Here is a 22,433-nt window from a genome sequence, read left to right as displayed (position 1 = left end):
CTAGTCACAGTGCAGGAGCGATGACAGCTGCATCAGATTTCAGTGCAGTAAGCAGTTAGCCAGTACGCGCTCACACACTTTAGTGACACACACAGTCCCATGGAGCCAGATGTGGAACCACTGATTCTTATGAACTTTAGTGGAATACACTTTTTAAACCGCTGCCAGCTTGAAATTAATTTTTTTAACCTACTATTGGTGCAAGTAACACTGAAGAAGACTATAAATAATGATTTCTTTATCCTTTTGTGCATCTGACAGCATTTTGTGTGGTTAGTTTTACTGCTTTCCTTGTATTTCCAGTCAGCTGGTCTGTTTCCTGTGCTGTTTGATGCTTGTCTTTCACACAGCAAGAGAGGAGAGAAAACCCTTTTAATAAAATAGAGAAAGGTAATTGTAAAACCGCAAAATCTGGTAGGGGGACTCTGTGTGCGAGTAAAATTTGAAGCTACTTTAAACTCTTTTTCAAATGGACCAGACGTTAAAAGTTGACTTTGTCCCTTTAAGCAACATGTGCATAACAGGAGCGCTCAGTATTGTAAAAGAGGTTATTAATACTCAACTGTAGGCATCAGAGTCTATGCCTAACACCGTAATAAAGAAGAAAAGTGACTTGATCACAGTCTAAGCGTCTACATGGGGAACAAATATTTGACAATGGGCTCTTCAATCTAGCAGTCAAAGGGATAACACGATCCAATGGCTGGAAGTTGAAGCCAAACACATTCAGACTGGAAACAAGACGTATTGTGTTTTTTTTTTTTTAAAGGGTGAGGGTAATTAGCTACTGGAATAACAAGTGTCATGGTGGATTCTCCCTCACTGATAATTTTTGCATCAAAGTTGGATGTTTTTCTAAAAGACCTGCTCTAGGAACTATTTTGGAGATGTTCTAGGGCCTGTGCTATACAGGACATCAGACTAGATGTTCACAATGGTCCCTTCTGGCCTCAGACTCTACAAATCTATGAAAGTTGGGAGCCAGACTGCACGCAACATGAAGTGGAGGCTAAACTGCACACAATCCAATTGAACCCAAAGTCCAACTGCATTTCAGTTTGTTGCTCTATGCCTAAAATAAACGGTGTCTAACCACCAGTGCCCTTCTCACTTATGCAGGTGCAAGTCTTCAAAAGAAAGAATTTAGATTTGTTTTTACAACGCTGTGCAAAAACCCCCACTTCTGATGTGAGAGATTAGTATCTTTAGGTTCCGGGTCCACCACTTGTTTCAGTTTCACTCACCAATGCAGTAAGGATTTTGCAAGTTACATAGGTCACCTTCTTGATCAACCGGAGAGTTTTGTTGCTACATCCCTCAAGCAATTTAGTTGGATGCTACAGGCAGTCAAAGACTTGGTCCACTTCCAGCATGGCTTATCACCTGGACCATGGACTGGCCTTGAACTTCAATCTGACAAAATCAGCTAACTTACATTTTATGGAAAATCATCTGAATTGCTTCTTGCCTGAATGTGGCAAATCTACTTTCATACCAGATGCTTCAAAAAGTTATGAGCAAACAGCAAACCCTAGGGAAAGGTTTATGGTGCTCTCCCTCCTCCCACCATGTCTAAAATGTTCCCCTTCCTTCTCCCTCTCACACACAGCATACGTACCTGCCTCCCTTCAAAATCTGTACGGCTCAGACCTGCTTTGGTGGGTCCTTTGCATGTGTGAAAAGGAAGTCTCTGGTGTCAGCAGGTTTTTGCTTCTCAGGCTCTGAAGGGATTATTTTTTCTATCTTGGACAGTTTCTTCTTTGGCTCAGAAGGCCGCACCAGCCATCTTCTGAGCAGAGCATCCTCAGAATATGTCTGACCGTTTCAGAGTGCTTGGCATACTGAATGGCAAGCCATTACAGCTGAGCAAGCCAGCTCCAACTCATGCCTTTACCCGGATGGTGCCAGGAAGCCTGAGATGATGGTGAGAAAAGCGCATCTAACAAGGTTTTATTTTATGCCACAAACATGGCTTGTGATTAGCCTCCTTACTTCCACCCTGTCGCAAATCAGTTGTTCAACACCCCCAGCTTCAAGTCAGCTCTGCACGGGAAGAGTCCTGCATACATGTCCCTTCCCGCTGTGCTGAATTCTCAAGATTCTGTTTGTGCTGCGTCCCAGCTAGCAGTGACTTCGAGAGCTCATGGACAGTTGACACTAACTCACACCGAACCAGTAAATAAAATGCTCCGTGGACGGTGCAAAAGAAAGAACAGTAAGCTAGATCTGACAACATGTTTCATTTGCTGCACATGAACGCTCCACAGGTGGGCTGGTTTCGAATGGCAGATGAAGTCAGTTTGCATTTTAAATACCTTGGGATCTTCTGGAATGGAAGATGCTGTATACATTTAAGGGGGGATATCATGTGTTCAATCAACAGAAGAACATGTGCATGTGAGCGAAGTAAACTAGACTAGGCTCAGGTCTCCTTAGGAGAACTTAGCCTTTTCCATTTTGATGACCACAGAACTAAAACTCTCTCCTTGGTGGAAGAACGGGGTCGAAGCCACACCCTTCTTTCCCCACACACGTGCGAAGCGGCAGATAATGCCAGACACATCGCTTCTAATTTTACCACCCTGCAATTACTTGCTTTGCCAGTGGGATCCAGAGCCCAGACAGTGAGCTCATGAAGATTGTTATCTGTGCAGCATCACCAAAGCATCTCTGTCGCCTTTAGTCTGCTAAGCCTGATGAGGAGCAGGAGCTGCTGGGCTGTGGCTGTGAAAATGTAATTTATAAAATTCCACAACTGGTGGGGGCAGATGGGAGGGGAGGGTGTGCACGTGAGGACAGAGATGAGAGTTTACTCTGAATGCCGGGGTGATCAAGTGCTATAAGGAAGCAGTTTTTCACTCTGACTCAAACAGCGATACAGCTTGAGCTCCAGAACGTTTCAGTTCTGCCTCCGATAGAAGGTGAGGTACAAGACCAATGAACAAAGGGAGAACGCGGCAGTTGAGATGTATCTTCAATTCTTCTGAGAGGCCAGGAGGCTAAGCATGAACAGAGTGGCTCACAGTGATCTGGAGATGATAAACATCATGGATACCCTGCCACAACTCTGAGATTTTGGCATGACAAGGGTGATTACAGTCAGGTAACCGACTACCTCCCAACGCCTCCCCCTTGTCCTCCTGCAGACACAGCCACAGAAATATTTATAGAACAATGTAGTCAACTAACTGCAGTCACAGAGAATACAAAGAGAAGCTTGGAAGTGGGAGACCGGGTACACTAGACTGAGACAGGCTTTTTCTAATGTGATCCTTGGATGTATAAAAAGGAGCTGTACTGATGCGACTGCTGTGGGAATACTGTGTCCAGTTCTGGTGCCTACAATTCAACAACGATGTGGATAAATTGAAGAGGGTTCAAAGAAGAGCCACAAGAACGATTAAAGGACAGAAAACCTGTCTTATAGGACAGAGTCAAGGAGCTCAATCTATTTATCTTAATGGAGAGAAGGATAAGGGGTGACTTAATCAGAGTCTGTAAGTATCTACATGGGGAACATATATTTGATAAGAGAGCTCTTCAATCTAGCAGACAAAGGAATAACACTATCCTGTGGCTGGAAACTGAAGATAAAGTCAGACTAGAAATAAGGCACACTTTTGTTTTTTTTAAACAATGAGGGCAATTAATTATTGGAACTAGATTCAGGATGGTGATCGATTCTCCATCACTGGCAATTTTAAAATCAAGGTTGAATGCCTTTCTAAAGCAGGGGTGGGCAAAGTTTTTGGCCCGAGGGCCACATCTGGGTATTGAAATTGTAGGGCAGGCCATGAACGCTCATGAAATTGGGGATTTGGGTGCAGGAGGGGATGAGGGCTCTGGCTGGGGGTGCGGGCTCTGGGGTGGGGCTGGGACTGAGGGGTTGTGGGTGCAGGAGGGTGCTCCAGGCTGGGACGGAGGGATTTGGAGGGCGGGACGGGGATCAGGGCAGGGGTAGGGTGTTGGGGGTGCAGGCCCCGGGCGGTGCTTACCTCAAGCAGCTCCCAGAAGCAGTAGCATGTCCCCTCTCCGGCTCCTAAATGAAGATGCAGGCAGGCAGCTCTGTGCACTGCCGTGTCCGCAGGCACCGCCCTGCAGCTCCCATTGGTCACGGTTCCTGGGTGCCAAGCCCCCGGCTGCCCCTATGCGTAGGAGCCAGAGGGGGGACAGGCCGCTGCTTTCCGGAGCCATGCGGAGTGGGGCAAGCCCCTGACCCCACTCCGTGGCTGGAGCGCCAAAACAGGGCAAGCCCCAGACCCCTCTCCCCAATGGGAGCTCGAGGGCCGGAATAAAAAGTCTGGAGGGCTGGATGTGGCCCCCGGGCTGTAGTTTGCCCACCCCTGTTCTCAAGAATCAGCTCTAGTTTATGCAGTAAGTATTGCAGGGAGGTCCTATGGCCTGCGGTATGCATGTGGTCCAAGCAGATGACCACACTGACCCCTTCCGGCTTTATAATCTATGAATCTGGTCAAAGGCAACCCACTGTACCGATCTATGCCTAAATGCCTTTGTCTGGCAAATGGGCCTCGGAGGATCAGAGACTCTCCAAATTGCTGTGCATTAGGAACGCTGAGCAGCCTAGTGGTGAGTACTCGCAAAGGGGAAAGCAGCATCCATTTTCAGATCCAGATATTACGAGATATTTTACTCCTCGGCACGGGTGCTGTGTGAACAAGGAGCTGGGTGACAGGGTGCCCTGCGCTCAGAACTGTTCCGTCACTCCAAATGAGTCCCCAGGTACTGGTGGTGAGAGGCTCTGGACTGACACGCCTGCAAAGGAGGAGTGTTATGGCCTGTATTACAGCACCACCTCTAGGCCCCAAATGACCAGGGACCATTTGTGCTGGGAGCTGCACGTACACGTAGGGTGAGGCTGGTAAAGCTGCTCAGAGGGCTGAATGCCCAATTTCCTTTCATTTTAAATCTCAGTCATAGATCTGAGTTGTAGTATAGGGAGTCCCTGCCCCAAAGACACTACAATCCTAGCAGATAAGGCAGACCAAGGGTGAGAGGAGAAGGGACAGTATTACCGGCCCCATTTTACAGATAGGGAGTTAAGGGACAGAGAGATTAAATGACTTGCCATGGGGCACTTATGTAGTTTGTTGCGGGGCCAGGAACTGAACCGAGATCTCCTGAGTCCCAGTCAAGAGACGGGCTAGATTTGAACTGGTGTCCCTGAGAGTTCAAACGTCTATATCCTACTACCAACTCCCTAAGCCACCCCCCCACCTTTCCTGCATTTCCTCCTTACCTCTATGAAGGTGCTGAGCGTGGCATTGGTGGGATTGTGGGTAATCAGGAACCGCATGTTTTTGTAGCAGACCTCCACAGGTGCAGGCCGATTCATACGGGCCATGGTGAAGTGAGGGTGGCAGAGGGAAATAAAGAAAGAAGGACGAGAGGTAAAAAAAAACAAACAAAAAACACCTGGTGTTTTGGGGGGGGAGAGGAAGTAATTTAAAAAAACCCCAACACAAATGTTGTGCAAATATTCCCAGCTCTTGGGAGTGTGTTAGATCCCCCAACACACACAAAAAGCCATGTGCTTGAAGCCAAATAATAATAATAAAAAATAATAATCTCCCTTTGTAGTGTCAGTTTCCTTTGGGCGTGCAATCCAGAGCCGCCGCCCTCCCTGCCTTCCGCGCCGTCCGGTTTCCTTGCTCTCCTCTCTAGAAGGGCCTTTGCATCAGGGAACCTCCTTGCGTGCCGTTGCGCTCCGTCACGTTACCCCATCTGGATAGGTGGAGTACTTGGGAGCAGCGATGGGGGCCCGAAGCGGATCAGGCTGTGGCAGCAGCCAGCACAAGTCCCTTGGCTGCGAGAGCCATGCACGGGAGATTTGAATGGTTAAACCCGAGGGCACGGACCCAGGGGCAGGAGAGCCAGCAGAGACCCTTCCTCAGTGGGCACAATGTTGTGCGTGGCAATACTCAAAGCTGCTCCCCGGCACCTCCATAAATCCACAGCCAGTCACCGACAGAGAGAGCCTGGAAGGGAGAAACAGACAGGATGAAATCAATGTGGGGTTGGGATCGAGTAAAGAGAAAGCTACACCGGGCCACGAAGTGCCAAAATTAGTAGGGGACGCAGCTGCTGCCTCTGAAGCCAAAGCCCTTTTTCCACCCTAGCCCTGAGCAAAACACTTCAGGAATTGTCACACTAAGGGCCGGCTAAGGTGGACGTAATGAGATCAGATCACCTAACAGCAAATGCTCTCAATAGAAACCAGGCAGGCAAGTGGCCGGGCAGAGGGCTTGTCGCCAGGACGCCTGGGCTATATTCCCAGGTCTGCCCTTAGTGAAGCAGGTAACCTTGGGGAAACCACTCTGTCTAGTCTCTGCCTCTGGTTAGCAATAGGCGTGCCATCTGCCCAGGTCAGGCGGTGCTTTGAGGCTGAGCGACTGTGACATGTATTTGTCAGGTGAAAGGTGTGAGAGGAACACACAATAGGCACTAGTCACCCTGTACGTCCTCTGCAAACCCCACTCTCTCGCGATTCTGCCACGCAGAGAAATTCGTGAATGACTCGTCTTCTGGGAAGGCCCATTTTCAAATCTCGCTGGCCAGCTCCCCCGCGGGTACTACAACTCAGTGTGAGCCTCCAGCTGCCTGCCCCGGGTCATGGGTGGCTGAGCTCTAGCACGGCTCGTTGGGATACCCCGCGGGACGGACAAGCACCGATGGAGCATCCACAGCACTCAGCCAAGTAATTATCTGCTTGGAAAACATTCATCTGCTACTTGACCCCTGAGCGTAGGGAGCAGCTCGACAATGAAGACAGCCGTCCCTTCAGACAAAGGCTGCTTCCCCTCCCGAAGCCTGACGGCGGGGGCTCAGAGTCCAAGGCCTGGCACTGGAGATGCTCTCCCACTCCTGCCCAGCGCTGCTATACAGAGAGACACGCCCAGCGCCCAACACATGGATCTGGGAAGCCAGAGCTCAGCTCTTTGAACCGTGTTAGAAACCTGACCGTGCTCTGGGGAAGACGCAGGCGACATTCTCTCCAGAGTTCACAGCCCCACACAGGTGGACAACTGCCTCTACACCACCTGGGGCTTCCCTACGACCGGCAGACAGCTCATTGCGACCACACACTACAATTGCCTTTAACAGATGCAGCTGGAACCACACCGTACCCTGCTGCCAACGGCACATGGGAATCTAGCAGCAAGCTCTCCTAACAAGCTGGGATCTGGTCCGATGATGATCGCAGCAAATCCTTACCCTGGTTGGACTTGCAGGGCCATGGGGGGGCGTGTCCACTGAGGGGCGGAGCAGCTCACGGGAAAGGGGGCTTGCGTTCATCAGCTTAGCCTAGGACGGGAAGGGTGGTCAGCAGGTCACAGGTGGAAGTTAAACTGCTCGGCTTAGCTCTGAGAAACTTACAGCAAGGCATTTCTAGCTGTTTCTAACTATTAAAAAACCTGAGACAGCTGCAGAGAAACCCAGCTGTCTGCTCTGCGGGGGGGAAAAGACAGAGTGGATCCATCTCACGAGCCTTGCAAACGTGCAAGAACGACTAGCTACACCCAAGAATCAGTTACTGCATCCTCGGGGCTGGGAGGGCAGAGGCGGCACTGGGGCCTTCAGGAAGGGTTGGGGGTGTGAAGCCATCAGAGCACGGACTCAGGATTTCTTCAGCAGCTTTGCTCACCAGAACAGTCCCTGAGAAGGTAAGAGTCTGAGCTGCTGTGTAGCTGCCCCCTGCAGGAGCAGCCACGCAGGAAGGCAGCTGTTAGGAAACGTGTCCCCCGCCCTGGGCCAATACAATTTCTCATTTGTATGATTTAAAGAGGGCCACGTCGGGGTTGCGAAATTGTACAGAGGGCTGGGTAGGGAAGGCTTTGCCTCCCTGAACAGCCAGGCCCCCTCCCCCTATCTGGCCCCCTCCCACTTTCCACCCCCCTGACTGCCCCCCTCAGAAACCCCCAACCCATCCAACCCCCCTGCTCCTTGTCCCCTGACCGCCCCGGCCCCTAGCCGCCGCCCCCCCGCCCCCTAGCTGCCACCCCAGGACTCCACTCCCAACCCTCCCTGTCCCCCCTCCCCCCCCATCCAACTGTCCCTTGCTCCCTGACTGCCCCCCCTGGAATCCCCGCCCCCTTGGGCCAGAGCGCTGGCAGCGTGGCTGCGGGGGAGGGGGAACAGCAGGGGAGGGGCCGGGGACTAGCCTCCCTGGCCGGGAAGTCAGGGGCCGGACAGGATGGTCCCGCGGGCCGTAGTTTGCCCACCTCTGATTTAAAGGGACAGCAACAAGGGTTATACATTTCATCTGCGCTGCTAGTTCCCCGTTAAATCCCCCCGCCACGTTTGAACACTTCCATGCTCTAGCAGATCTCTGTCCCCACATGCTATGCTAGGAGCCACGTACTTCTGATCCACCCCGTAACAGTCCATTCTTTACAGAGTCAATACTGGAGCAGGATTTAAACACGGGCTTGGGCATGCCAGGACAGTATCACACGGGTCCTTTTAAAAAGGCATTTAGAAGCAGCTGCTGCTTAATTCTTTTCAAAGATCCCAAAGCACTTTACGAAGCGGGGTAAGGACTATCTGAGAAACACACCAAGGTGTGGAAAGAGTTGTCCCAGGGCCCAATATGTCGGGCTGGGAATGAAATTTAGGTCTCCTGGGTACCAGTCCAGGGCCCCCTGCAGCATGCTGTGATTAGCCTTGCCTAGAGAAGGATGCAAAAGTTGTGATGTTCACACACATTATCTAACCTGCGCTAAGTACACCAGACACTTCAAACATATTAGCTAGCATGTGCTAGCCAGGATGTGCTAACAGCACACCCTTCCCTCCTAGCCCAGACAGCCACAGGAAAAATCCAGTCTCAGGATTCAGGGGTCCCTTGGTCACAGCGAAGGACAGCAGAAGAACTTACCCCACTCCCTCTGAAGACACGCTTCGTGCCCCACCACCATGGTATCTAGGCTCTGCTGCCGCCACCTCCCCACAGATACAGGGCTGCACAACTGGCCAAGGCCATTACGCCACAGGTCATGGTGAACGCTCTGCATCCTCCGGTCTGACCCACCACAGCAAGTTCTAATGTTGAGGCAGCCTGTGTGTCCAGGGGAGAAAACCAACCTAGCAAGGAAAGATGTCCAGGGTTACAGCACGGGGAAGGTTTTGAGTTGGGGGCGGAGGGGGAGGGGGAGGGGGAGGGAGAGATCTCACAGGGCGGATAATTTTAAGTCCCAAGAAAAGATCAGATTCTTTAGCCCAGCAGACTCCAGCTGCATCACAAAAGGCCAATGCTCCCCACTACAAGAGAAGGAGACTCATTCACTCCTAAATTATACCTGCCTACCGATGGGTATTTCAAGCCTGAAGTTTTCTTCTAACTAGGTACATATATGGCCCTAACACCCTAGTATCTGAGGCCTCAATCGCTGAGGGATTTTATCTTCACAACACGCCTGGGAGGGAGGAAGTAGCTCAACTTTACAGGGGGAAGGAAGGCAGAGAGGGTATGTCTACACAGCAAAACAAACACACCAAAAAAACCCCACCTCACGGCAGCAAGTCTCAGAGCCCAGGTCAACTGACAGGCTTGTGCAACGGGGCTAAAAACCAGCAGTGTTGACATTCCCGCTCGGGCTGGAGCTGGGCTCTGAAACCCGGTGAGGGGCTGGGTCTCAGAGCCTGGCCTCCAGACAGAGTGGGAACATCTACGTTGCTATTTTTAGCCCAATAGCTACAGCCCCATGAGCCCGAGTCAGTTGACCGGGGTTCTGAGACTCACTGCTGTGAGGTTTGGGGGTTTTCTCATACCCAGAGAGAGACTCAGTAACTGACTTACCCTAGGTCACACAGGAAATATCTGTGCAGGGCCGGGAACTGAACCCAGCTTGCACACTGAGTCCCCTTCAAGCTCTTTGTTATTGCCCTTGTCCCCGCAATCGGGGTTTCCCCGCCCTTTGAGTAACTCAAACTAACAACCAACGTGCTCTGCGTGAACGAGTGGGCTGGGGGCGATTCGCGGCAGGTTCTGCCTGAGCCCTAGCCCTGTTTTTAGGCAGCTCGACAGCATTTTCACAATTGCAGCCTCTGCAACTCCACTGGAAGCCACGACAACCCCAAAAATAACAAGGCGTCCGGTGGCACCTTAAAGACTAACAGATTTATTTGGGCATAAGCTTTTGTGGGTAAAACACCACTTCTTCAGATGCATGGAGTGAAAATTACAAGAACCCCAGATATCCTGAAAAGCGGAAGCGTCCATTCTAACAAGCAAGATACCAAGGTGACCATCACAGAAAGAGAGGAAGGCTGGGGGACCCTGGGTTCAACTCCTGCCTCTGCCACGTTCCTAGTGTGACTTTAGGTAAGTCAGTCTCTTAAACTCACTTCCCCATCTGTACACTGAGGATATCGGCACTGGGCCGTTAGAAAAACACGTTAGCAACTGTGAGGCACTAATATGAGTAATCGAGATAGAATGATAAATGGGCTGATTGGTCCAGGTGAAATGTCTCCTTTCACAGCCCCAAAGCCTCATCAATTACAAGCAGCCAGCCGGGACTCCCGGGTATGAAAAACGGCAGCGTTTCAGAAAGGAGCCTGACTGGTTACTGAGGCCAGCGCAGAAGTGGCTGGGACCAAAAGGTCAACAAAGGTAGATCTCTCATCCCAGCCTTGCTGCCTCCAAGCTCCAGCAGCTGACAGCACCTCACTCCTGTCACTCAGCCAGGAAGGGGAGATTTGATAGGATCTGCAGGTCCCCCTGCAGGAGAGTCCTCTGCCAGATGGAGGGCGGCCTTGCCATGGAAGGGTTGGGGGCAGACAGAACTGAGGACAAGGAAAAAGGGGAGAAATTAAGGATTTAACTGCAACACACTGGATGCCCATCTCTGCCCAAATTAAAGCAAAGTAGAGGAAGGCCCTTTGCGACAGTGCTCATTCTCTCCTATTTGGGTCTGAGGAGGAGTGTCATTAATAAATACTACTTAATAAAAATAAGGGTCTTCCCTCCCTTCTACATTGTTCTGCGTTTGCACTTAGCACAATGGGCTCCTGGCTCTTGACTAGGGCTCCTACATAATGCAGCAACACAAATAAATAACAACACACGCGCCTCCCAGCTGGACACACCATCTCCTAGTGGAAAGAGCACTGGGATGTAGCTGGATATAAGTAGCACACTCCCTGGTTTCCTTTCCATCGGAAATACTGTATTCCACTCCAAAAGCAAACAAAACTAAGGCCAACTTAGTTGACTCTATGGAGGAAGGATGGCCCAGTGATTAGGGTGCTAGCGTGGGACTTGGGAGACTTGGGTTTAATTCCCTGCTCTGCCACAGACTCTGTGGGTGACCATGGGCAAGTCACTAAGTCCCTCTGTGCCTCAGTTTCCTCATCTGTACAATGGGCGGGTAACAGCACTGCCCCACCTCACACAGGGGCACGGTGAAGATCAATACATTAAAGATTGTGAGGTGCTCAGATAGTATGATAATGGAGGTCAGATAGATAACTTCGCCTCACCCCATCCCGCAGCTCTGGTTGATTGACACCAGCTAGACAGAGCACTTTGGGCTGTAAAGAGCCACTTTTGTGTGTTTCAGGGGATACTATAAAGCACAGAAGATCAAAATTGCACAGTGTGCCTGCTGAGTGCCATGTATTTCTGCTTCAAGATCATCTGGGCATGTTTAGCCTCTGGTTCAGGGGGCAGTTTGCAATTGGACAGCTCAGCAGCGGAGGGAGGGAAAGCAGTGGGGGAAAGAAAATAAACATAACCAAGGAGGAGGATTCGTTTCAGCTGGCAGCTGATTTAGTGGGGCAAGTTTGCTGGGAAGCTGGTCTGCTAACAAAAAGCTGGGAGGAAGGAAGGCGAGAGTAATCTCTGTCTGGATTTACAGGATGGGCAGGAGATTACAAACAACCAACATGCGATTTAAAGAGAGATGTCATTATGAAGCATCAGCAGTGCTAGCAATGCAAGGCATGTCAGGAAAGCAGCTCACACTCACCCCTTATTTATGGCTTAGAAAGCTGGAAGTGACCACTTTCAAAAAGTGCAGTCAGCAGCTGGTGCAGCGCTGTGTCCCTGCAAGGCTCATGGGCTAGAAAACTAATCACTGCTCAGTGCAGTCACCTACTGCCCGAGACAGAAGGGAAATGGTTAAAAGCCATTTTACCCATGTTATAAGGAGAACTCTGTGCTTATCTTCCCCCTTCTGTTGGGCAAATACAACAAACACACTGACACACTGCCAAGACAGAGAAGCTGCCTTAAGTGCCACCTTAGGAATACAAATGTGGTACTTGTTCCTCCGAATGCAAGTACCATCTGCCACAATTAAAGCTGATCTGAGCCAGCAGTCGCTGAGAAAAACCCTTCAGCATCAAGATATTTTGCTGTTAACGCTCTGTAACGAAACATCTGAGATTAGGGACTTTATAGCCATGTCTGTCTATGTTTCCAAGCAACAGCATGCAATTTATTACACACACGCAGGGATCAAGAGAGAATCTGAAATGTCTATCTGTATCTTACCTTTAAGTTGCTAGTATCCAAGCAAACACAACACAGTAGGGTAGGAGAAACCACACACGATTTCTGACCTGAATAACTCACTCTGCTTGTAACCAGTCAGCCTGCCCTAAGCAGCCACATGACACTGACACTGCTCAATGGTTAATGTCAAGTAAATGCACTTCTAATACTCTTAGGTCAACTAAGCTTTTCCTCGCTCTCTTTTTTTGGTTCTTCAGTCAGTGCCTGTTCCTGAGGCATGAAATCAGAGGCGCATTCCTCTTAGAAGCCTCCTGAGGAGCTGGAAACCTATTAATAAAGCTATTAGTACACGAGGGTAGATGGAGAGCAGAGAGTGTCCCTGTGTGTGCACATAAGTAACTGACAGCAGCAACGTGAAACATCCAGGCTGTAAGAAGGGGCGTGAGGAATATGCCAGAGACAAACATCAGCAATAGCCATCCTGGGGAAGGGAGAGTGCAAAGCAACTATAAGAAGCCTTTTCCTATTGAAGTTTAGCTGGCTTTGGTGCACGCACAAACATTCGTGACGGATGCAGGCGGTTTAGGGAACAGGGGCTAATGAAAACTCCGTAATCACTGCTGACGTATATAGCAGCTCCAAACACCCAGGTCTTGGGGTACATGATAAGAGGCAGCACACAACAGCTTCCCACCGAAAGCTGTAAAATCAACGGGGAGGGCGGTCCATGGGGCTATATCAAACAGTAATGGGAGAAGATTAAGGAAAAGAAAAATAGAGCTAAAATCCCCTCCCATGGGGAAATGTCTGGCTGTGGAACAGTCTCCCAAGAGAATTGGTAAAAGCCCCAGTGCTTCAGTGACCTCTTGAATCTGACTCATTTCAGAGGAAGAGAATCTGGAGCATTTTTCAGGCAGCCTTTAGAGCCGCTCACTCCTGTGAGGAAGGATTTTCTTGTGCATTTCACAGTGAAACACATTGTTAAAGAACAGCCAGATTCAGTGGCCCCTCATTTAAGCCTCTGCTGCTCAACAGCCCTGAAACTAGACAGAGCCCTTGTGTATATTCCGCATGGAACAACTGTGGCCAGTCAGGATATTCGCAAAAAGGAAAGGAGGACTTGTGGCACCTTACAGACTAACCAATTTATTTGAGCATAAGCTTTCGTGAGCTACAGCTCACTTCAAATTGGTCAGTCTCTAAGGTGCCACAAGTACTCCTTTTCTTTTTGCAAATACAGACTAACACGGCTGCTACTCTGAAACCAGTCAGGAGATTGTGAATGTGGGAGAAATGGAGGAGCTCCCTAATTTCTATGACTCGAGGATATCCAGCATGTGGTCTGCAACCTGCCTGGCTGAAGGAGATGCACCCCACCATCCCGGCTGGAGGCAGCCTCCCCATTTGATCACCCCACTCAGCCACTCGCAGACTCTTGTTTTGAAAAACTCACACCTTCCCCAGGTCACAGGCTGCTTAGCCCTGCGTGGCCAGAGACTCAAAATAGAACATAAGCACATAAGTAAACTGAAACGGGAGGTGGCTGAGCAGAGCAACATCTTTGGTTGGTTCTTTCTTGTTGTAGACGCGGCACAAAAAAGCAACTGGAACTGTCACAGCGCTTCACAGCACACCTGAGGGAAGAGGTTGCTAGCAGAGGCTTAACCCACTATGTGCCATCCTCTACCGTTTACACTACACGAGGGACCACGCTAATGCTGCATTATCCAGCGTCCCCCCCTTATTCGTTCAATTCAGCAGATGCCTCTGAAGACTGCTGACATACATCCAGGAAGGGGTTAAAGATGGAGGGAGAGGGTGATGGGCTGTCCAGCTGTGACATGACAGGTTAGAAAAAGAGCTAAAAGCAATTCCTGCTGTCACTGGGAGCTACCTACCGTTATTATTAGAATTATGCAGCACCTGAAGACCCCAAGCAAGACCAGGGCCCCACGGCACTCAGCGCAGTGTAAACACACATTAACAGCCCATCTCCGCCCAGAGAGAGAGACAAGATGAAGGAGGGAGGGGGGAAGAAAAGAAGTACAATCACCCCCATTTTACAGAGAGGGAACCCAAGCACGCAAAGATGAAGGGCCAGACAGTCAAGACAGCTCCGCACGCTGGGCGATGAACAGTTCTGGAAATCTGCGCTCTCTTGAAAAAAATCGGATAGTCGGATCTCTCGAGTCCTAATCCCGTGGCTGAAGCACAAGCCTGTCCCTCCTCTCCTCCCTAAGCTCTGTGGTGACTCAGTCAAGGCCAAGTTTTCCCATTAACGGGCCTGACCCCAGACCCCCAAAGCCACACGTAGCCCCCTGGTTTCAGCAACAGCCCTTTGAAAATTGCTGTGGCTCTCCACGGCAGGAAGTATCCTAGCGGTTCTCCCCAACACCCCGCCCACGCACTGGCCCAGCCAGTCTCAAGTGGACAGAAAAATACATTGACATGGAGAGAAAGCAGATTTTCCTAAGAATGCCACCACCCATGAGCCCTCCCGCGACATTTACATAGCCACCTTCAGCAGGAGAGTCAAACCATCCACTTGTCACATGGCAGCAACACTGAAATGGGCAGCAAGTATAAATGAGAGGGGGGGCGGGAAACCAAACGGTCATTGCGAGAGGCAGTCCCTACCTGAGCTAGAGTTCTCACAGATGGAGACATAATGGCAAAGCATCTTTACTGATGAATAGTAATTGGACAGATCCCCTTCCAAGGAGGGGAACCTCAAGGCAAGCGACCTCTGGGGTTTGGGGGTGTGCCCCACAGCTCATCCAGTGTAATGACACAACAGGAGGAGATCCTTGCCCTGCCCTGAAAACCTTCTGACAGGCTTTACATCTTGACTTGGGGCAACGTGGACCTATGAAACGATGTCATGTTTATGCAGCACTTGGCACATTCAAGTCACTGCACAAACAACAACTGATAACTCAGGGCACTGCTCCTATGAGATAGGTAAATCCTTTCCCCATCTGTGAAATGGGGATAACAGGCTGAGGTTAACTGATTAGCCAATTTCCACACAGCGAGTCATAGGCAGTGCAGAGATTAGAACCCCCCACCCTCAACTCCTGCCCCAGTCCAAAGGGCCACATTTCTTCTCACCCCCACGCTCCACAGAACCTCAGTGGAAATTTGGTTCCCTGCCTGGGAAACTTAGTTTGTGTGAATTCCTTTGCGCTAATGTAAGGCTGTTGGGGTTTTACCCTTCAAGGGCAACATGTGGAAATCGGACAAGGCCAATGGATACCACGCTCTGTGAGAACTGTCAGCCGCCTGAAGCATTCCAGCACAATCAGTGATCCCATGTCTGAACTTATCACTGTACAGCGTAAAGTTAGACTATATGTGCAGGCTATCCTCTTGCTCCCTGGAGATACCAGCCTGGGAGGAGCAGGAGGAGGTCTCTCCTTTGTCCAGCTAGTTTTCCAAATGCTAAGAGGGAAGGCTCCTAAACTGGCACAGAGGAACTGCATGTCTGCAGAGGAACTGCGTTCCTCTTTCATTGCTGATGCCTACACCAATCTGGGATGGGGAGGAACGAGAATCTGTAAGAGAGCAATGTAAAAGGGCAGCTAAGAACATACTCCATTTGTACTGGTCACCCCTGAAAGGGCACCCAGTGACTTACATTAAAAAACAAACAAACCCATAACAAATCAGTGCTCCATGCGTCTTAACGAGAATTCTATCCCCTCTTACAACAAAGGATAGACTGGAAAGAGACGCTCTGCCTTCAAGTTACAGACTCGGCAATCTTCCCTGTAAAACAACTAGGCCCCCGACAGGTTTCAGAATGAGAATCTATCCCAGGCACCTCCAACAGATACCAGGGAGCGATGCTGCTGCAGAAACACCGAGAACCCCTCAATAAATGAAGATGACTCAAGTCAGTCAGCTTGTCTGTCTGAAAGTCCTCACCCTGAGTAAATCAGCAGAGTTTTCCAGTGGACCTCTAAGAGATTCGCAGGTAGCTACTGCTTCCCATGTTACGGCCTGAGTCAGGAAGAGACAAAGCTCACCTCACTTTTTCCCCAAAGAACAGCCACTATTGCAAGGTGTGGTTCCCTACAGCATCCGCGGGGCTCAGCGAAGTTGAATTTCTAAGGAAGGGGTCCCCCACTGCCTGAAGCCCTGAGCTTTGAGAGACGTCTTTTCCCAGTCTTGCTGCAGCGAGCTCAGCGCCTGGAAATGTTTCTGAAATCTTACCCAAAGCGAGGACGTGAGCGTGCCAGCCCTGGGTGTCAGGATGACAAACTCCTTCCTTGTGTGCTGGAAGTGAGTAGATGGACACAGTGCCCTGCAGCCAAAGTGCTAAGTTATTCAATTCTCTTCCTTTTAAAACCTTCCCGGAGGAAGTGACCTGATGAGGAGCAGATCCCCACTGTCCTCCTGGGAAGTGAAGTAGCTGAGTATCACGTTTCTGAGGGCTATTAATAACCCGTCACATCACACAGGCTTGCCCAAATCGCCCCAGTCAGGATGCAGCAGCTCTGACGGGGTTGTTTTGAAAGGAGTATCCGGTGAAAGCCCCTCTGCACTTCAGATAAGCACTGAGGAACTTCTCTTTCACTGCAGACACCTGCTTTCTATATTTAAAACCCTGCATCTGTTGAATATGTTCGGCTTGGCCGAAAATAAAGTTGTAAAAGGGTACAAAGGGGTGGGTTTAGTTTTTTTGGGGGGGTGGGGGGTTCACATAGCTGAGACAAAGCTGGACATTTCCACTAGCTCCCTGCTCCTAGGACAAGGAGAGAAACATATAGGGCCTTTTAGTGGTCTCTGCATCGGGGAAAACAAAAAGCTAGCAGCTGTCCACCATGGAAAAGAATATTGACTATTAACGGGCAAGCAACTGTTATTAATGACTGTTAAAATCACAAGTCTTCTTCCTATTAATAGATCGATGATTATTTGCATCATACTAGTGCCCAGACACCACAACTTTGTCAGGGCCACATCGTGCCAGGTGCTGTACATATGCATAGTCGGAGTTGGGCCCCTGCACCAGAGAGTTTCCAGCTCGGATTTTTCAAAAGGAGCTGCAAGGGAGTTAAATGGCGAAATTCCCGGGAAATCCAAGGGGATTTGGATCCTGACTCCCTCAGGCCCCGATGAAAACCCAGCCTAGTATTTTATGTATGACAAAACAAGCACGTGAAACAAGCAGGAAGAGAGGACAGGACGGCAGAAATCGAGGCATGCTTTTGCAGAGCTCAGGTGCATTTGCAAAGTTTGTAGGGGGCGTGCATGTACGCAGGTGTTAGCAGAAGCCGTAATTGCAACTGACCACCTGCCTATCTACGATCAGCTGGCAGGATTCTGTAGGCAGCACTGTAGAAATGAGTCTTAAGGAGGGATCTGAAGGAGGAGCAGTGCGTAATCAAACTATTAACTGAGTCAAACCCAGATTTCAGTCACATTGAAAGCGACGGTGACAGCGTGAGCAGAACCATTTCCCCCACGCCACACAGGTTCACTGTAGAACTGCTCGTTGTACAATGGGAGCATTTGGTGCTTTTACCCTGCTTGACTATAAATAGTTTCTCGAAATCTGAGCTCACTACAACCAGGTCCAGCTGCTCTTTTTTTTTTTTTTTTAAAACTAGGAGCTACAGGACAGCACATGCTTGGCACACATTCTCTCTGTGCTGGAACGGCTCTAGCGCACAACTAGAATGCAACTACGTTTCAAAACAGGGGAAGGACGGTCTCATAGCTAAAGCACAGGATTGGGACTCAGTTCTACCTGGGAACTGCCAGACCGGATCCATGGTCCAGCTAGTCCAGTATCTGTCTCGGACCCTGGCCAGCATCAGATGCTGCAGAGGAAGGTGCAAGTAACCTCACATTAAGGCAGATGTGGGATAATCTGACCTTTACATTAGGTGGTCTCCTAATCTCTAATAGACAGAGATTGGTTTAAACCCTGAAGCATGAGGTTTAATATCCCTTCCAAAATGGATGTTAGCATCAACTGGAACAACTCTGGCTTCTGGTATCCATGTCAATATCCGGGCCCGTTTTTAATCTTACTAAGCTTTTGGAATGAACAACATTCCGTGGCAGTGAGTTCCACCGTGTATTTCTTTTTATTGGTTTTCAGTCTCCCACATTTTAATTTCACTGACCACCCCTTGTCCTTGGTGTTCCAAGACAGAGAATGAAAGTTCCCAATTTACCTTCCCTATACTGCTCACTCTGTATAATTATGCTTCTTCTTACTCATCCTCTTTCTAAGGTAAGCAATACCAATCTTTTCCATCTCTTTTCATATGAGAGCTTTTCCTTCCCCTCTGTCCTTTACACCACCAATTCTCCATTCATGCTTCTGCCACAAACTTTCTGGTCAAGTCACTTCACTTCTGAGTTTTCTCATCTGTAAAATGGGGATAACATGGTCCTACTTCACAGGGAGGTGTCAAGGCTAAATTCACGTCTGGAATGCACTTTGAGGCCATGGAATACAAGAACTCTGGATTCTTAAAATGCATAGGTTGGCAAGCAAAAGTGGAGTAAATTACCAATAAGTGCTGACTTCTATGATTCACCAATATTAACTGTTACAAACTGGTTACGTGCCACACCTGTCTAGCATCAACACCCTGCGGGAGCACAGACATAATGGTATTCTATGAGTCCTTCACGGTTTCCACTCCACTTCTCTTCATGTTGTGATAATCAATTTCTAAAACTCTGGAGTCTATCCGTTGCAAAATCCAAAGTCAGAAAGCGATAGAATTATAAGAGATACCTGCATAGTGACAGTCTGTGATTGCAAAGGTTTAGTTCAGAGGATACTGCAGCATTAAAAACTATGTAGGACTTTCCACTGGGGATTTTACATCACTATAAATGGAGCCTCTCTATACACAGAAGCCAGGACTTGTGTCTGACCAAGGTTATAAAAAGATTCTGAGTTACACTAGTAAAGTGTAAATGAATACATACACCTGACAAGAATGAAAGCCATTACCACTAGCACAAACTAAAATGAGACGAGAATATTTCTCCCAGTTTCCACTGGTCTCTATGTCATGGTTTCATAACTGGGATGGGAAACAGACATTGGCAAATGTAGCTGAATTTTTCTTCATGCTATACAATCCCAGGTAATGAGATTTATATTGGCTTGAAGTTTGAGACTTGGTACTGTCAGGGTTGACTCTACTGATGTTTAAAATGATGTTCACCCATTTTAAAAGTGTCTTTAATTTTTGCATATGCTCCCAGAAACAGAAACGCTTCAAAAAATTTAAAAATATTCAGTTATGAACTACTAGGATTCCCACCAGTATTTACACTAGCAATTCTTCCCAACTTTGGCAGGATGCACACGAACACACCATAAAAATCACGTCACTTGATTACAACCTTCCTTACAACCCACAACAATTTATTCACTGAGGGCCACAGGTTTATTCAGCACTTTAAAGACACACGAAAGACAAGGAGAAGCTCACAATCGAAACACCCCAATCTCATTTCTGATTGTTTCAGAGGCTACTTCCACAACAACTTCTCGAGCTAGAAACAGTGTTAAATGTTTCACCTTTTGAAATGCCCAGTACCCAGCTCTCAAATGGCAAGCAGTATTATAACACTAGTGCCTCAAGAGATTTCAGCTTCTAAAGTTACACCAGAATTGTAACAGGGGAAGAAGGAAGTAAGCCGAAAAAGAATTACACGAGTTATATCAACTGATACATCCTGACCTATCCATGGTCAAAGCACTTTGGCACATCAACCTTAATGCTTTCAGGACCACTAGTGTCTGCTAAAGAAAAGTCCTAAATGAGCAATCAGTAAGAAAAGGCAGAAATCCTTGGCAGCTCTCTTCAAGCATTCCACTCCCAGCTCAATACGGCCAAGACACAACTTGAACACCTAAATAATCAGAAGCTATTCTGGATTTTTATCCCAGGCATTAAGACCAGCACACAGATTGAGAGAACAGAAACCTGCATTCCACAGATGAAACAATTTCTTCTTTTTAAGTATCCACAGGGTCCAGCCCTTGCTCCAACAGAGCTGCCAGTTCCCAGTCTTTATTTACTCCCTCCAAGGAGTGCTTTGCTGCAAAAAGATGATCTGTTTGTTGACAATGTGTTAAGTAGCACGCTTCACATAAATCTCCCTATTTATTATCAAGGCTGCATGCCCATTCTTCAACTATTGCCGAGCACTTAGCAGGTGCTGCATTCCCCTGCAGTGTCACCACACTACTGGTGTTTATCCTTGGGCTTCACAAAGTGCTTTGACAAGCTTTTACATATGATCCACAAGAGCTACTGTATATAAAACCAAGGCGGGGGGGGTGGGGGGGTCTCTTCAGAGCAGTGTGGCCTGGTAGATGGAGCACTGACCTGGGACTCAAGAGATCTGGGCTCTATTCCCAGCTCTGCCGCTGGCCTGCTGGATGACCTTGGGTTCATCATGTTACTCCTGTGCCTCAGTTTCTCTGTCCATAAAATGGGGATATGATACTGATTTCCTTTGTAGCACACTCTGAGATCTACTGATGAAACATCCTATATAAAGAGCGAAGTATTATTATTAGTTCTACTTCCAGGTTCGCCAATCACCATAGAGACTCAGCGTTGCTATGCTATAGATGCATCTTGACTTGTATCTGAAGGAACACTTGGCAACTGCAGAGCACCATCCCATTAAGTACTGTGCGAGCATTAGGACAGCATCTCTGAGAGGCAGATAAACACATTTTGCATGGAGGGGGGAGGTTAAGGCCTTGCTGTTTGAAGTGCTGAGCACTTGCAGCTGCCTTTGAGCCCTGGGACCACTGTGGGTGCTCTAACTTTAAAAATCGAGCCAGTAGTTCAGACACCAACTTCAACAACCCCCGACTGATATGTCTGGCCCAAGGCCATGCCTGAAGTTACATTTTGTCAGTGGGAATGGCCGGGATAGAAGGTAGGAGTACTTCGTGTTCTAGCCATGCTAAGAGTGCACTGCAATTTCTTGTGCCAACTATAACTCCTGGCAACTTTTATTTTTTCTTTTATCTAAGCAGACAAATTCAGGGTTGGCCAACAGGAGCATGCGCTGGACATAGAGCGGTGGTGGGCAACCTGCGGCCCGTCAGGGTAATCCGCCGGTGGGCCGCGAGACAGTTTGTTCATGCTGACTGTCCGCAGGCACGGCCGCCCGCAGCTCCCAGTGGCCGCGGTTCAACGCTCCCGGCCAATGGGAGCTGTGGGCAGCAGCAGCCAGCATGTCCCTGCGGATGGTCAATGTAAACCCACTGCCTTGCGGCCCACCAGCGGATTACCCTGCCCTGACACAGAGGCTTCCAGTCACCCACAGGGTCGAGAGATTTCTTGGGCTCCCAAGTAGCTAACCCGTGGCCCTCTTGCACTCCTTACACAGGCACTGCAATAATGATAAGACACCCACCTATTACCTTCTCCATCGGAGAAGCCCACATCCGCCCCTGCGCTTCTGTCCTGGGCATTAGTTAAAACAGGGCGAGAAACAGCAAGTGGCTGACCGAGTTGGAAGCTAATTCAGGGTGTTTCACTCCGAAGTGTGCCCCCGGGGTAAGAATCCTTACAGGCTTGCAAAGAGATCCAGAGACCATCTCAGGCAGTACAAGAGTCCTGGGAAAAGCTGAGCCTCCGAGTGCAATGACTGCCAAATGCCAAAACTGGCACACCAACCCCCTTCCATCCTGAAAATAGAGTCACCCAGAAGGTTTTCTCCAGGGAAAAGAGAATCTTCTCTTCCCAGTCACTGGCAGCGAGATTGTGAAGGAAATACAATTTCTTGTCAATCAGACCGGCTCCATTCCCAGAATCTCACACCTGCATGGGAACATTCACTACTTAAGGAGGTATTTCTATAAGCCTGCCCAAAAAGCCTGGCAAATTATTCATGACCTATTCCCTTAAAATAGCCCTGCTGGAGAGAGGTACAACACGACCAACTGGAG

At 49.0% G+C, this 22,433-nt stretch overlaps 1 protein-coding gene across 3 annotated transcripts in view; it reads right to left on the bottom strand.

Moving 5' to 3' along the window:
• PTP4A3 (protein tyrosine phosphatase 4A3) overlaps positions 1 to 22,433 on the bottom strand; it is a 108,525-nt gene that overhangs the window by 30,407 nt on the left and 55,685 nt on the right. For 2 of the 3 annotated variants that reach the window (XM_074943773.1, XM_074943774.1), the window contains exon 2: positions 5,258 to 5,996. In XM_074943773.1, the coding sequence (XP_074799874.1) occupies positions 5,258 to 5,362 (105 nt within the window). In that variant the 5' untranslated portion in view covers positions 5,363 to 5,996. Of the gene's footprint in view, positions 1 to 5,257; positions 5,997 to 8,896; positions 8,911 to 22,433 lie in introns of those variants that run through there. The other variant, XM_074943775.1, reaches the window with a different exon arrangement.

The sequence above is a fragment of the Natator depressus genome, chromosome 2 (assembly GCF_965152275.1).
Source record: "Natator depressus isolate rNatDep1 chromosome 2, rNatDep2.hap1, whole genome shotgun sequence".
Lineage (NCBI taxonomy): Eukaryota > Metazoa > Chordata > Testudines > Cheloniidae > Natator > Natator depressus.
The sequence above is the reverse complement of the archived record's forward strand: the minus strand, read 5'-3'. Positions and strand labels throughout refer to the sequence as shown.